Source organism: Corylus avellana, chromosome 2 (genome assembly GCF_965113065.1).
Source record: "Corylus avellana chromosome 2, dhCorAvel1.hap1.2, whole genome shotgun sequence".
Taxonomy (NCBI): domain Eukaryota; kingdom Viridiplantae; phylum Streptophyta; class Magnoliopsida; order Fagales; family Betulaceae; genus Corylus; species Corylus avellana.
Genome location: NC_142491.1, coordinates 24469707 through 24484313, shown reverse-complemented (window position 1 = coordinate 24484313; position 14607 = coordinate 24469707). Strand labels below are relative to the sequence as shown.

At 34.6% G+C, this 14607-nt stretch overlaps 1 protein-coding gene and 1 long non-coding RNA gene across 2 annotated transcripts; both read left to right on the top strand.

Moving 5' to 3' along the window:
* The first annotated feature begins 63 nt into the window (after positions 1–63).
* LOC132167089 (nucleolar complex-associated protein 3-like) lies at positions 64–4343 on the top strand. The gene is made up of 6 exons (XM_059578019.2): positions 64–135; positions 809–946; positions 1723–1799; positions 2911–3050; positions 3143–3240; positions 3737–4343. The coding sequence occupies exons 3-6, from the start codon at positions 1756–1758 to the stop codon at positions 4280–4282; spliced, it is 828 nt and encodes a 275-aa protein (XP_059434002.2). The 5' UTR covers positions 64–135; positions 809–946; positions 1723–1755; the 3' UTR covers positions 4283–4343.
* Positions 4344–6370: 2027 nt separating this feature from the next.
* Positions 6371–8643, top strand: LOC132167182 (uncharacterized). The gene is made up of 3 exons (XR_009438663.2): positions 6371–6794; positions 7359–7433; positions 8390–8643. It is a non-coding gene; the product is annotated as an uncharacterized LOC132167182 (long non-coding RNA).
* The last annotated feature ends 5964 nt before the right edge of the window (positions 8644–14607 follow it).

The window sequence follows — 14607 nt, the reverse complement described above, 5'->3', positions numbered from 1 at the left end:
TGGCCCACAAAACCTCTATGGCCTCGGTTGTGGGTCTTTGGCGACTCATGAGCCGTGAGTTTGTGGCCATGGAGGTTGGTCTTCCATGGCCGGGCACTCGCCAATGCCATGGCTGTGGAGGTTGACTAACCATGGGTATGGAATTTTTTTTTTTTTTTTTTTAATTTTTTTATTTGAGGGCTATAATTGTATTTTGCGTTTGTTTCTATTATTTATTTGATGAAAAACCTAATAGAGGTCTTGATTTACAAATGTTCAAAGCACATGTCTTAAATTCATCAAATTGGAAATTGGGTTCTCAAAATTCAAAACATGATGGCACAATTGGTGCGACATATTTTCCCTTTATTTTTTTAATCATTTATTATTATCATTTTTCATGAGTTATGTTGGTTCTGTTCTTTTCAGTTGGCTTTTGTTTCTCCATGGTTGTGGAATATAAGAACTGATCTGAATGTATAGATTCTTAAAAGAATGATTAATATTAGACGGGTGGGTTACTTGATGATATTAAGGTTTATTGGTTTCTTTAAAGTTTGATTCATTGGACAAGATTTCTGGTGAGAAATAGTACTTAAAACAACTACTGCTGCATAAGCAGGCAACTGAATAATTTTTGTGTGTATGTGGTCTAAAGAAACAAAGAAATTAAAGTTAAAATGTTATTAATGAAATTGAATTTTGTTAAACTTTTTTTGGTGAATAATAATTTATTGAAAAGTACACGAAAAATATACAAAAGAGGCAATTTAGTGGTTTCTCATTCTCAATTTGAACTTGCTAATGGATTTGTCTACTACTTGGACAGGAAACACTGCTGTGCAACAATAAGTCTCTTTTAACCAATTAGGGAAAACATGGTGGTGAAGCTACTGTGGAGGCTGTAAGGTTGATTGCAGATCATTTGAAAGCTAATAATTGCCAGTTGCATCCTGATTTTGTTGAGGTACAAGTTTTTTTTTAGTTTTAAATTGATTTGTAACTGATGCTTGTGCTTGAGTCAATCCTTTGTTTAGCTGATTTGAATTGGTTTTGCATTCACTGGATGTGAATTACTTGGGAAAGAAACTCTGGTTCATGCTCCGAATCGAGCTTTCTTTCCGGCTGTTGTATAGACAGATTATAGCTGCAAAGAGGTTTCCCTACATATACAATCAAAAGCTATACAAAATAGACTTATAACTGTTCATACCTTTGGCTGTTCTTCACTTAGAATCCATGATCAGCTATTAAGAAAGCATATTCTTGGGTTATAGAGTAGCTTATGCTTTTAAAGTCTTGGGTTGTATAGCTTCATTGAGATTTTTCTGCTCTTTGCTATTTATACTTTTATGTATTCATCACTGTTGATCTTTTGGTTTCTTATTGATCTTGTGTATTGACTGAGCTGACGACTAGACGCACCTAGCATGTTTGGAAAGTGAGTTGGTTGCATACCAAATTAAGTTTTCTGCTTGGAAAAAGTTTTTATATTCGCACTCCAATTTAACAGATGTAATTTGGAATAAATGCCCTGTCCTTCGAATAACGACTAATGACATGTATTCATTAGTTATTATTTTACATAATTTCGTAATCTGAAGTCAAGTTCTCTTCCATCTACCCAATGTAAATGCAAATAAGCTTTCTTAAAATGTTAGGTATCTTTCAAATAAGTTTTTCAGGATGCTAAGAATTATCTTGGATTTTGGTTTGTGGTTGGTTTTTCATGATCCGGCAAAGTTGTATATGCAAAGTGATTGAAGCCAAGGAAACATGCGAGCACAAGAAATTTATGTCTATCACCCTCTTATCAGTTTGTAAGTGCATTCTCTCTCTCTCTCTCTCTCTCTCTCTCTCTATATCCATAGCTTACTCTCTGTCTCTCATCCACTTGTGGATACAAATGCATTGTCCACTCCAATTCAGACACCCATTATGATGTTTACTATAAGTGTATCCTTAGATATGCAAAAGTACTTTTTTTTTTTTTTGTTTCTCTTTTGGGGTTGGTCTTGTTTCTTTTCTTCATCTTCATCATCATCATCATATTCTTCTATTTGTTTTTTTTTTTTTTTATAAGTAAATCAATTTCATTAGAAAGTGTAGAGGGTCGCAACTCATGTACAGAGAGTATACATGATAGATCCATTTGTTTCTTCTATTGGAATTTGCCACCTTGTGGAAGAATTAAGTGTTCTTATCTTCCTCTCTCAACCATAGAGCCCTTGACTTCTGCTGCAAACTCATTTCTTCTAAAAGAATAAACCTCTCTGAACCCGTTAACATTCCTTTCTCAATCTTTCAGCTCCAGATAAGGGTCTTCCTTCCGCAATAATATCAAGATCGCGGATACCATCCAAAAGATCATTTTTCTGCTTTCCAACGTTGGCCAAAAACATCTTCATTTCATTTTTTCAGATCCGTTTCCGAAGCTCTCAACTTATTTGCCAGAAAAACTAGGAGAGCCTTGAAAAGTATAAGACATCCACCACTTTTTCACCTGCTCCACAAAACCCTCCGACTTCAACCACATATTTTCCAACTTAAAATACCTACTGCTCCTTACTGCAACACCACAATCAAGCACCACAGGGAAATGGTCCAATAAAAGTCTGGGAAATCTTCTCTGACAAACATCAGGAAAGTGAGCATCCCAATCAGGCAATAGCAAAAACCTATCAATTTCTCTTTTACTTTTAATTATAATTGTATTATTATTGTAATTTTTTGAGTTGGGGGGAAGGAATACTCTTCTTTGAGTGGGTAAGTTGGTTCGCGTGCTTTCTCTCATTCTTCTAGTTCCAATTACTCATTCCTCTCTCTCTCTCTCTCTCTCTCTCAATAGCGGCATCATGCAAGGGAGGTGCGCTGTACTAATATTTTCCTTTTTTTCATTTCATTTTGTAATTTTTATTGTTCGTGGATCAGAGATCTGGGTGGGGTGTTAGCTGAAGCTCTTAAGACGATGTTGTGTGAAGATAGACAGCATGACATGCTAAAGGCTGCTGCATTTGTAAAACGTTTGGCCACATTTTCATTGGGCTTTGGATCTGCAGAGGCCATGGCTGGTATGTTGTTTACATCAGTTACCCAATTCATTATCAAATACCTTGTGCTATTCTTCTGTATTGCTATCTGATTCTGCTTTGGAACTTTGCAGCATTGGTTACATCGAAGCATCTTCTTCAGAAGAATGTGAAATGCCGGAATCTCTTGGAAAATGATGCTGGAGGTGGTTCAGTTTCAGGTACCATTGCGGTAAGTTCTTGGCTACTCATGCTTAGATAGAAGATACAAATTTCGTGTTTGTTAATTCAGAACCTCTGCTTAATGTTTAGTGTTTTTTTTTTTTTTTTTTTTTTTTTTTTTTCATTTGCTACATCTACTTTATCTGTTGACATATATGGACTACTTGTGCCTACTCAAGAATTGTTGCAGACTTCCATGTTTTTTTTTTTTTTTTTTTTTGATAACGTAAGAGAACTTTACTCAGATTAATTGCACGTCGCAAATGCATACTGTACAACAATTCTCACCGTTAATCAAACTCCTACGAGTAACTGACCCCACCCGCCAGAACCAGTTACCAGGTAATTCAGGAGCTTTCACCCCTGACGGGCTAAGCAGTGCAGACTTCCATGTGATGGTGGCAAAAGTACCGTTTTGCATGTAGGGGTCGTGTTAGTTTTTCCTTTGACATATCAATAACCAAAATCTGAAATTTCCTCTCTTTTCTATCTATATTTATGTGCAGAAATATCAGCCATATGCCTCAGACCCCAATTTAAGTGGTGCTCTTTCTTCAGTCCTTTGGGAACTCGATCTTCTCTCTAAGCATTATCACCCCGCTGTCTCGACACTGGCTTCAAGCATTTCAAGCATGACCAGTGCTAACAACCAAGTTTTTCTCTCTACTGTTTCTCCTCAACAAGCTTTTCTGGATTTGTCACTTGAAAGAGAGTCCTTCACCTCGCAGAGTCACGGCATGAAACTGAATAACAAGAGGAAAAGAGGAAGTGGGTCTTCCACATCAGCCATTACCGACCCTACTTCGGATACAGATCCAATCGATGAAGATAAGGTGAGAAATAAACTTTCTACACATTTCATGCTTCTTCGTGACATTAAGGAGAATGAAAGATTGAGGGCTGAGTTAGATCGTACTACATCATACCTACAGCTATATGAAGAACATAAGCAGCAAAAGAAAAAATCTAGAAACATAGCAGGCAAAACTTATATTGGTTGTTGTTATATCACAAGTTTTTTTCTTTTGTATTTTTTGTTTTATAGTTACTAAAAAATATGATACTGGAGGTTGAAATTGGAAAATGGCAAACCTGTGACCATTTATACCTTCGCAAGACAAACTTTTCTCATTATATATACTTTTGTGAAGTACATATGGAAATTGTATCGGCTTATTTTATTTATTTATTTTTACATTTATAACTATGTGAACCTTAGTGCTTAGAGGAAATTAGTGAAAAGAAAGTTGTTCAAAACGAGCCGAGCTTGAGCGAGCTACCCATGTCTGGGTTCGGCTCGTTTAAATTTTATTTGAGCCGAGCTCAAAGGGGAGCCAAAAAATCAAACTCGAGCTCATAATAAGTTAAGCCAGCTTGCTAGCTAGCTCTTATATTTAATTTAATTAAATTTTTTTTTATTATAAATTTAAACTTTAAGTATTCTTAAACTGTTCAAGAAGCTAGTTTGCATATGTACATTTGCTTAGCCTAGCTAACTAAGTATGGAGCATGAGTCAATACAGTAAGGCAAGAGAATGGATATGCATCTTTTTATAATAAAATGATGCTATTGAAAGAAAAAATAATCCATTTTTAATATTAATATGAGCAACTATGTGAACCGTTACTAATTCGAGCCTTATACAAGCTACTCACGAGCTTAACCGAGTCAAGCCGAGTTTGCTTTGTTTAACATTCAAGCTAATATTTGTGTTTACGAAACGCTTCATTTAATAATCGAGCCGAGTTTATACGAGTTGAGCTCGAGCTCGCTCATGAGAGCTTCGCTCACTTAACACACCTAAGGACCTCATTTGATCCACCATGCGACTTACTGTTGTCGCAACACCCAACATGAACATTCTTGGAGGTTCTTCTCATACTTGTGTTGCTCAATCCAATTCCATGGGCTTAACTGAGGTATGTATTTCTTTTAATCGCTTCTCTAGTTTAATTATGTCAACTTTCTCAGTATATGCTAATTTAGTACATTTTGAACATTATGGGACGCTATCGCAAACTGCTGTTAGTTTGAAAGGTTTTTTATATTTTTCCCTAACTTTTACAATTTAATTTTCTCTTTGAAAAGTAGGTATGAAGTTCAAATTTCACCTACTTACTTCTCCCAAAAAATAAGTGAATAACTTCAATAAGATTGTGGCAAAAACTCACCCCTTTGTGCCCACTAATCAAGAAGTGACACCTAAGCATGAAACACATTAAGGAAAATAAACACAACCACCTAATTATATAAGGTTTAAATTTATTAAAATAAAAAATAAAAAATTAGAGGATGGCAGCAACGTAAGTGTGGCCACCCCTAGGGGCGGAGGGTGGCAGTAAGCCGCCCCCACCTCCCTTTGGGGTGGCTCGTTGGCCACCCCATCTCCCACTGCGAGCCACCCCTTCTATTTATTTATTAAAAAAAAAAATTAATTAATTAGTTTTTTAAGTTTTTTTGGCTCATATTTGGTATGATGGGGTTGTGTTTTGATAATAAGCTTAAGTTTAGTATGATGGCCTTTGGTGTTACCTCATGATTGGTGAGTACAAAGGAAAGAGCCTTTGTCGTAAAATTTAAGGGTTGTAATTTTTTTTTTTTTTTTTTTTCGAGGAATGATACAGTCTCAATTTTAGGCCAACCTTTTTTTTTTTCTTTTTTTTTTTTAATTATTATTATAATTTAAAAAACAACAAAATTAAAAATTAAAAAAGTTTTTGAAGCAATAATTTTTATTTTGGTCTTTCTTTTATTTACTATTTAAAAAAAATAAAAATTGTATTTTTATTCATAATAATGACCAATTTTTTTTTAAAAATGGTCATTATTATTGAGAAAAATACAATTTTTTTTAAAAAAAAATACCAAATAAAAAAGGACCAAAATAAAAATTATTGCTTCAAAAACTTTTTTTAATTTTTAATTTTGTTATTTTTTAAATTAAAAAATAAGAAAAAAGTTTCTAAAGCAAAATATAGTTTTTATTTTTTAAAAAAATACCAAAATAAAAATTATTGCTTTAGAAACTTTTTTTTTTTAAAAAAAATTAAAAATTAAAATTAAGCCCAAAATTGGCCCAAAATTGAGAAAAATAATTATACCTTTAACATTTTTCATTTTTTTTAACGCCCGCCCCGATCCGCCCCTCAGCAAATAAAAGGAAAACCCTAGATCTAGAAAACCCTAATTCTAAGCTTTCGCACAGTCTCACTCTCGCCGCCTCTTCTCTCACTCTCTTGCTGCTCCGCCGCTGCGTGCGAGAATCACAGAATCTGGCTTCTGTTTGCCATTTGAAAGCTTTTCACTGTTCAATCTCCCCCTTCCAGTCTCATAGATCCAGAACACGTCCATACCTTTCATCGGACTGAGATTGGGACCGACTTGGGGAAGCTTTGAAACCACACTCATCTGAATCGCTTTCGTAAAGTACTCGGAATTTAATCGCTTTCGTTTGTCTCTGGAATCATCTTCGATCGTTGAAAAGCCAAAACAATCATCTAGTCGCATTTGCCCAACAAATTCTCAAACTGCAAAGCTCTCCGATCCTACTCCTCCCACTGCAAGTAAGCCTATTCTCTCTCTCTCTCTCTCTTTACGATCCGTTTGCTTTCTGAGAAAATGCAAGAGAAAATTTTGATGCTTTGGATTCTTACACCCTACCCGACCCGCCCAACCCGGCGGATAGGGTTCACTGTATTCGGGTTGCGGGTAGCATTTTACGTACCCACTGGGTTTGGGTCGGTTAGCCGAAAAGGCCAAAACCCGCCCGAATCAATCCGTGCCCACCCAACCCGCTCCACCTGCCCCTCCCCGATTCGCACGAATTTAGTTTTTTTTTTTTTTTTTTGCGGAAACGGGTTGGATTGTGGGGCAGGTAGCGGGTAAAAATATTTTGGACAAGCGGGTACCCGCCCCGCAAAACCCAAAACCGGCAGATAGGGTTCACTGTATTCAGGTTGCGGGTAGCATTGTTCAAACCCGCTGGGTTCGGGTTGGGTAGCCGAAAACAAGAAAAAGAATTATAGTTTTGATCAAAGCATATGTTGGGTTGGATTTTTGGTCTGATTAATATTTGTATAAGCATTAACTTCATGGGATCTAACAAGAGCTGATTTGTGCATGCACAGGCACTGCCAACACCAAACATGAACATTGGAGGTTCTTCTCGGGTTGCTCAATCCAATTCCATGGCCTTACCTGAGGTATGCATTTCTTTTAATCGCTCCTCTAGTTTAATTAATTATGCCAACTTTCCCGTATCCTGTATTTGCTTTGTATCAATTATGTCAACTTTCCCTTGCTTGCTTTGTATCCTGTATGTGTGTTTTTTGTTTTTGTTCTTGCTTGTGATTTGCCTTTTAAGTTGGGGTGTCAAAAATTACCAGTAAACAGGACCCGGTTCCGGTTCTGGTTTGAAAAATTTAAAAATCCGGTACCCGGTTTTTGGTACCGGTTTTTAGCGGGAATACTGGAACCGGGTTTATATTTTATTTATATATATATATATATTAAAAAAAATTGATTTTTTAGGATTTTTGGGTTTTTTTAGGTTAATTTTTTAATTATTTGAAGCAATCACAACAAAGCTTCTTTAATTTAGACTAATAGATTTTTAATAAAAATGAGCCAACTTATGAAAAAAATGGGCTTATTTTAGGCCCAATACCTAAAATAAGCCCAAAAACCAATTTTCTTCAAAAACTGGTTACTGAATCGGGTAACACCGGAACCGGCCGGTAACCGGGACCCCAGTTAACCGGGGTCCCGGTTCCAATTCCAGTTTCCGAAAATCAGAACCGGGGTCCCGGTTCCGGTTTCGGTTTCCCAAAACTGAGAACCGGGGTCCCAGTCCCGGTTCCGGTTCCGGTTCCGATTTTCCAAAACTGAGAACCAGGGTACCCCGGTTATGGTTCTCGATTTTGGCCAAAAACCGAGAAATCAGACCGAGTTGACACCCTACTTTTAAGGTTTCAAGAGTTCCATTTCTATTCAAGTCTAAGCATGTCGTGTCTTCAAAGTTGCACATTGGCATAGCTCACATCATCAATCATCAAACAGTCATATTAAAGTTTAATTATTTATTCAGAACCTTGGTCGTCGGTATTTAGTGGTCATAATCCTTACCAAAATAAAAACTAAATTATAAATTATTTTGCAGTGAAGCGACATCAGCAGGTGCCAGCTCTACATGGAGGGATTGCCTTGAAGTCTTAGAAATTGATTCTACTGGAATCTAATTTTATGTAAATTATATATATATATATATATATTGCTTTATCTTTTTAGTTATTATTTATGTTCCTCTAAATGTTCTCAAAAATAATTCTGAAGTTATTTGGTGGACATTACTTGTAATTTCTTTTTGGGATTCTATGAATTCTGGTAAATATTATATGTTTAAATGTTTTTTTTTCTTCCTATGATTGTTGAGCTTAAACAACTTGTGCATACAAGATGTTATGTCTTAAATTCTGACCGTCAAAACAAAGATGTCAAAATCCAGCCATCAAGTTGAATCGATCGCGTCTTTTTAATTTCAGTCCAGTCGGGTCAGGTTTCCAAGTTTTTCTGTTCCTAAGCACACACACATTACATATACTGATATACATAGAAGGGGCTGCTATTGGGCCTTTTTTGTGTCCAAATTTGACGAGCTATTGGGCCTATTTTTGATTGGCTTTGTTTTCATTTTTTTTTTGAACCCTTCAATCTTTTCCCTGGCCTCTTCCGATAAAATTATGGCCTATTTAGTTAGTTTCCCATAAGTCTTTTTTAATCATGAGTTCTACTTGGTTCATTCACTTTTGGGATTTCCTTAAAGAGGGTTGTGTAAATTACCACCTCGCCCGACTCGACTAATGGTTTCGACAAAATTGATTGGAATATTAGATGTTTGGCACTTTAAAGAAGTTTGGTATTTTCCACAATTTGTCGTCACCAAATATGGTGACAATGCGAGATATCGCACCTCTATGCCCAATTGAAGCTATGTTTGGTTGCGAGGGTGTAAAATCTAACACCTCCAATTCTAATGGCCACGAAGGGTTCATTTGGAATTACGGTTTCAATAAGTGCGATTTTAAAAATAGCGTTTTTGAAATTGCTACTTTTCAAAATCGTAAAGGCGTTTGGTAAAACAGGTTAAAAAATATTTTTTTTATTAAATATTTGTTATGCGAATTCATGATTTTGGTTTAAATTTATACTTTTTCAAATAAGCACCCCGTAGCCTGCTTATTGAAATTGCAAATTTTTTTCCTATTTTAAATTAAGTGCTTTTTAAATCGCAATGTTAAACGCCTGACGTTTTGCAATATTTTTTAAAACGCAGATTATTCTTGCGAAATCGCAATCCTAAACACACCCTAAATCTTTTAGAGATCTGGACCTGTGTGTAATATCTTGTACCTCTGCCGCTACACTATGAACACCAACCAATAGACCTGAAACTAAATTGACAATTGACGGTCTCAGCTCGATTTAGCACCCCTTGAAGCATCTATTTTGTTTTTGATACAAAATCTCTCTTCAAATTTTATTCAATCATAAGTTAGATAGGTGGAATTTTTGACCTGTTTAGGTCAACGCCCATAGTACTCTCAAGTTTTGCTTTTAAAAAAAAATTAAACACATCGTTTTAATTTAAACATGTAATTGTTACAACTCTAAGCACCTAGTAATCTTTTTCCCTGCTCTACTCTCCTTTAGCCAAACTAAGAGAGTAAACTCTATTTTCCATGTTTGTTTTTCTTTATTTTTTTTTATTCTTTCAAATTCATATTGATGATTTTTTATGAGCATATCAAACAGCTTTTATAATTTTTATTTTCTTCATACACATTTTATATTTTAGTACAAACACTTATATTTATTTTTTGATTATTCTTTTAATGGTGGCCAACTTGCCAGCAAATTGTTATAATAGGACTAGAAAATGGAGCTACATGAGATATAAAATGCTCACTCTACTAGGATTGTAATGATCAATTTTATATATATATATATATATATATATATATATATAATTTATTGTTACATCAAATAAACTTACGCATCGTAGTTATGTCTACTAATTTCTTAGGATTGAGAATCTTTGCAATTTGTAAATGTGACAAATATATTCATGGGACAATATTTTAAAGAACTGCCATGCATTTCAATTGTGATATATTCATGACTTAGTTATTATGTTTGTGGTTTAGATCTTATATGCTTGATTCATGTTGAACTTATTTCTCTTCTATATTAACCCTTGTAATATAATTTTGTGTGCATGTGTTTTGAGCAATATTTGTAGTTTTCCTTCTTTTTTTTTTTTTTCATGCTCTATATTACCTTATCTCACAAGTAATAATTTGAAAGGTTTCAAGCTGAATAATGAGAAAAAATAAGCTGAATCATGCCTAATTTGTTTTTTGTTTTTAGGAAATATTTGAGCTCAATTATGACAACACAGCTTGGCCAACCATCCCAAAGAAAGTTCAAGAGTGGAGCAACCTCCAAAGGAAGAAGCACCATGCTAATAAAGAAGACCAAAGAAATGGGGAATTATTGAAAAATTCATGCAAGTCTTCTCCTGCACCCAAGAGAACCAATAAGAGGGTTTTTCCCCTAAATCTCAACCACCAACAAGGAAGTGGCCTTCTTACTCCACTTGGATCCATGTGCAAATGGAAAAAACCAGATTTTGGATGGACAAAATTAAACACTGATGGATCTATAACTCCGAAAAGATCTGGGTTTGGTGGATTGCTTCGAGATCATATGGGTGACCCGATATGTGCTTTTGCCTCTAATGCACATGGAGATGACATATTCTTGGTCGAACTATGGGCTATAGAGAGTGGTCTTCGTCTTGCTTTGGATATGAGCATTAAGGTAATATGGGTCGAGTCTGATTCGCTAAGCGCTGTGAAGACCATTAACAACGACCAACCGTTTAGTCAAAAGGCTGCTAGTTGCTTGAAGGACATTTGGGAGCTTTTAAGGAAGTTTGAGAAGTACAAGGTTTCTCATGCATGGCGTGAGACGAATAGAGCAGCTGATCATCTTGCAAAGATGGTTCTTTTTGAAAGTGATTATAAAGTTTTATTTCCTCCTGATTTTCCCAGAGGCCTTTGCAAGATCATCAAGGATGACATAGAAGGAAAAATTTATTGTAGAGGATCCAATGAAGTTTTGTGGTGGAAACCAAAATTGTGATTGCTCAGAACACTCGGTTTGGATACAGGTAATCTTCTTGACTTTTAGTAATTCTTTATGATTTAAATTTTTTGGTTTTTTTTTTTTAAAAAAAAAAAAATATATATATATATATATATATATATATATATATATATATTATTTTTTGATATTTTTGTGAAAATGACTTTTAGATTTTTTTTTTTTTTTTTTTAATTTTCAGAAAACCCATTTATATTTTTATCAAATTTTGGCCGGGACACAAATTTTTTTTTTTTTTTTCTTCATACTTTTAGATATTAAAAATGATTTTTAGATTTTTAATGGGGTTGTTGGGGATCCACTCAATTTGCCTTTACATGGAAGCTAACTAGGTAATCAAAGGAAAATAATCTGAATTTCTTTTCCATGGAAACTACATCCACATAGCTATTTGTGTGATACATTTGGTAAATTACAATCTGCAAAAAAATTCACACCTTATTGGAATCCATGCTACTACATTGAGCAAGAAACCTCTCCCATAAAAATGGATATACCTCTCAGATACGAATCATATACTTATTTTCTACTTTTCACGATCTTTATTCAATTTTTTAATAAAACCTTTCACTGACTTAAGCATCGGAGTGTCATTGGTCCTCCCGAGGACCGGTGGACATTAGGTGACTATTTTCTTTATTTTGCAGGTAACCCACCACCAGTTTGGCCGTCCAAAATAGGTGATTATTTTGTCTATTTTTAATGGGGTTGTTGGGGATCATGGAGTTTTACTTAAATTTGGGGGATAAAGAATTTTTTTTAAAGAAAAAAGTAAATAGTAGCACTTCATATTGTAAATTCTTATCACTTCACTTTTTTTTTTTTTTTTTTGAAATGATAATATCTTATCACTTCACTTGTCTCCAACATTTGTAGCTGTAGTCCCCAAGAAGTAACTCAATTGGCTGGGACCATGCCTCATGAAGCGGAAGTTACTAGTTTGAATCCCCCAAACCCCTCTTGTGCAGACATGTCAAAAAAAAAAAAAAAAAAACTTTTATAACTGTAGAGTAGCATTTTGTGTTTGGAATGTAAAGTGATAAATTTGTTTCATAAATAAAATTTTATTAGTCTTTTTACGCCAAAAAAGTAGGCTTTTATAGCGTATCAAATAGGGTATGCATGGTGTAAATAAATGTTATCAAATCTTATTTGTATATATTTGCTGCTTTAAAGCAATGCTCATTTACTAGTACTTTGGCTTTTGATTTGTCCATGTACGCCAAGCTCTCAAGATACCGGCCTTGTGAAGTTAGCATATATCTTTCCATTGTAAACCTATTTTTTTTGGGCTCAAAATGATAGAAGAATTGCAATAAAATGAGGAATATTGATCCTATTGCTTTTTTAAAAATGTTTTAATCATCATCACAACTTATAATTCTTTAGCAACTAATTAAATCAACTTATTTTCTGCTAAAGGTATTAAAAGGGGGAGTTACCCAATGCAATCACATCCTCTAACATTTGTAGCTGTAGTCCCCAAGAAGTAACTCAATTGGCTGGGACCATGCCTCATGAAGCGGAAGTTACTAGTTTGAATCCCCCAAACCCCTCTTGTGCAGACATGTCAAAAAAAAAAAAAAAAAAAACTTTTATAACTGTAGAGTAGCATTTTGTGTTTGGAATGTAAAGTGATAAATTTGTTTCATAAATAAAATTTTATTAGTCTTTTTACGCCAAAAAAGTAGGCTTTTATAGCGTATCAAATAGGGTATGCATGGTGTAAATAAATGTTATCAAATCTTATTTGTATATATTTGCTGCTTTAAAGCAATGCTCATTTACTAGTACTTTGGCTTTTGATTTGTCCATGTACGCCAAGCTCTCAAGATACCGGCCTTGTGAAGTTAGCATATATCTTTCCATTGTAAACCTATTTTTTTTGGGCTCAAAATGATAGAAGAATTGCAATAAAATGAGGAATATTGATCCTATTGCTTTTTTTAAAATGTTTTAATCATCATCACAACTTATAATTCTTTAGCAACTAATTAAATCAACTTATTTTCTGCTAAAGGTATTAAAAGGGGGAGTTACCCAATGCAATCACATCCTCTAGAGAAAAATGCCATAATTACACGGTTTATATAATTAACATTTGATCAAATTGCTCTTTTTAAGGTTTAGAAGTTATCAAACCACTACCTAAGGTTCACACTCATATCAAATAAATTGTTCTATTTTTATGAGAAATAATTGGTGTCAAAATTTTTGTCCATATTTTTCCTATATCATCTTCAAAATCAACCATTAAATTTGTGGACTTATGTGGATCTTACATAAGTCGATTTTAAATTTCACAAATCTAATTGTTGATCTATTAAATTTGTAATAGAATATAGGAAAAATATGGGCAAATTATTAACACTAGTTATTTCTCTATTTGCATTCTATTAAACTTTTAGCAATGATGTCATATCATGTCCTATAAAATGAAGACGTGTTTCAGGTCCGTTCAAAATAACCCACATGAAAACACAGACAAATAAGCTAAAACTTAAAAAGATTAAAACAAATTAATTAATTAATTAAATTAAATAAAAAGGCGGAGTTGGGGGAGGCGGAGTTGGGGGGGGGGGGGGGGGGGGGGGGGGGGGGGGCGGGGTGGGTGTGGGTGGCGCGCTAAGCATGTTAATGTAGAGGGGGCCAGTCTCATCAGAAAGATGTAAGATGTGCCACTCTTAAACAAGTTCCCACCATGCTTCTCTCTCTTTCTCCTTTAATCTCTTTTCTTCTCCTGTGCATGGGCAAAAAAGTACCACTGCTTAACGTTACTAGACTTCGGCATTGCTTTAATTGGGTTGTTGGTGATTGTTCTATTAGTTGTGAATAAGTGATTGAAGCAAAAACTTCATCATAGTTTTAGCTTTAGTTTAAATCCTGGGAGGTGGAAGAAAGCACAAGAATGGCCGAGCTAGTTTGGCAATTGGGGAAAAGAAGGCTCAATGTTGAGCGCCTATATTACATAATAATCATGAGTGCAAAAAAAAAAAAAAAAAAAAAAAAAAATTCATGGCTATTTTATATAGGAGGGGGGCTGTTTGCTATAGATCCTAAAATCAAGGGTTGAAGCACAGATTTCGCATGAGAAAGACTTCACTGGTTAAAAACCTAGTTTTCATCTTGGACTACAAGAAGCATCAATTTCTA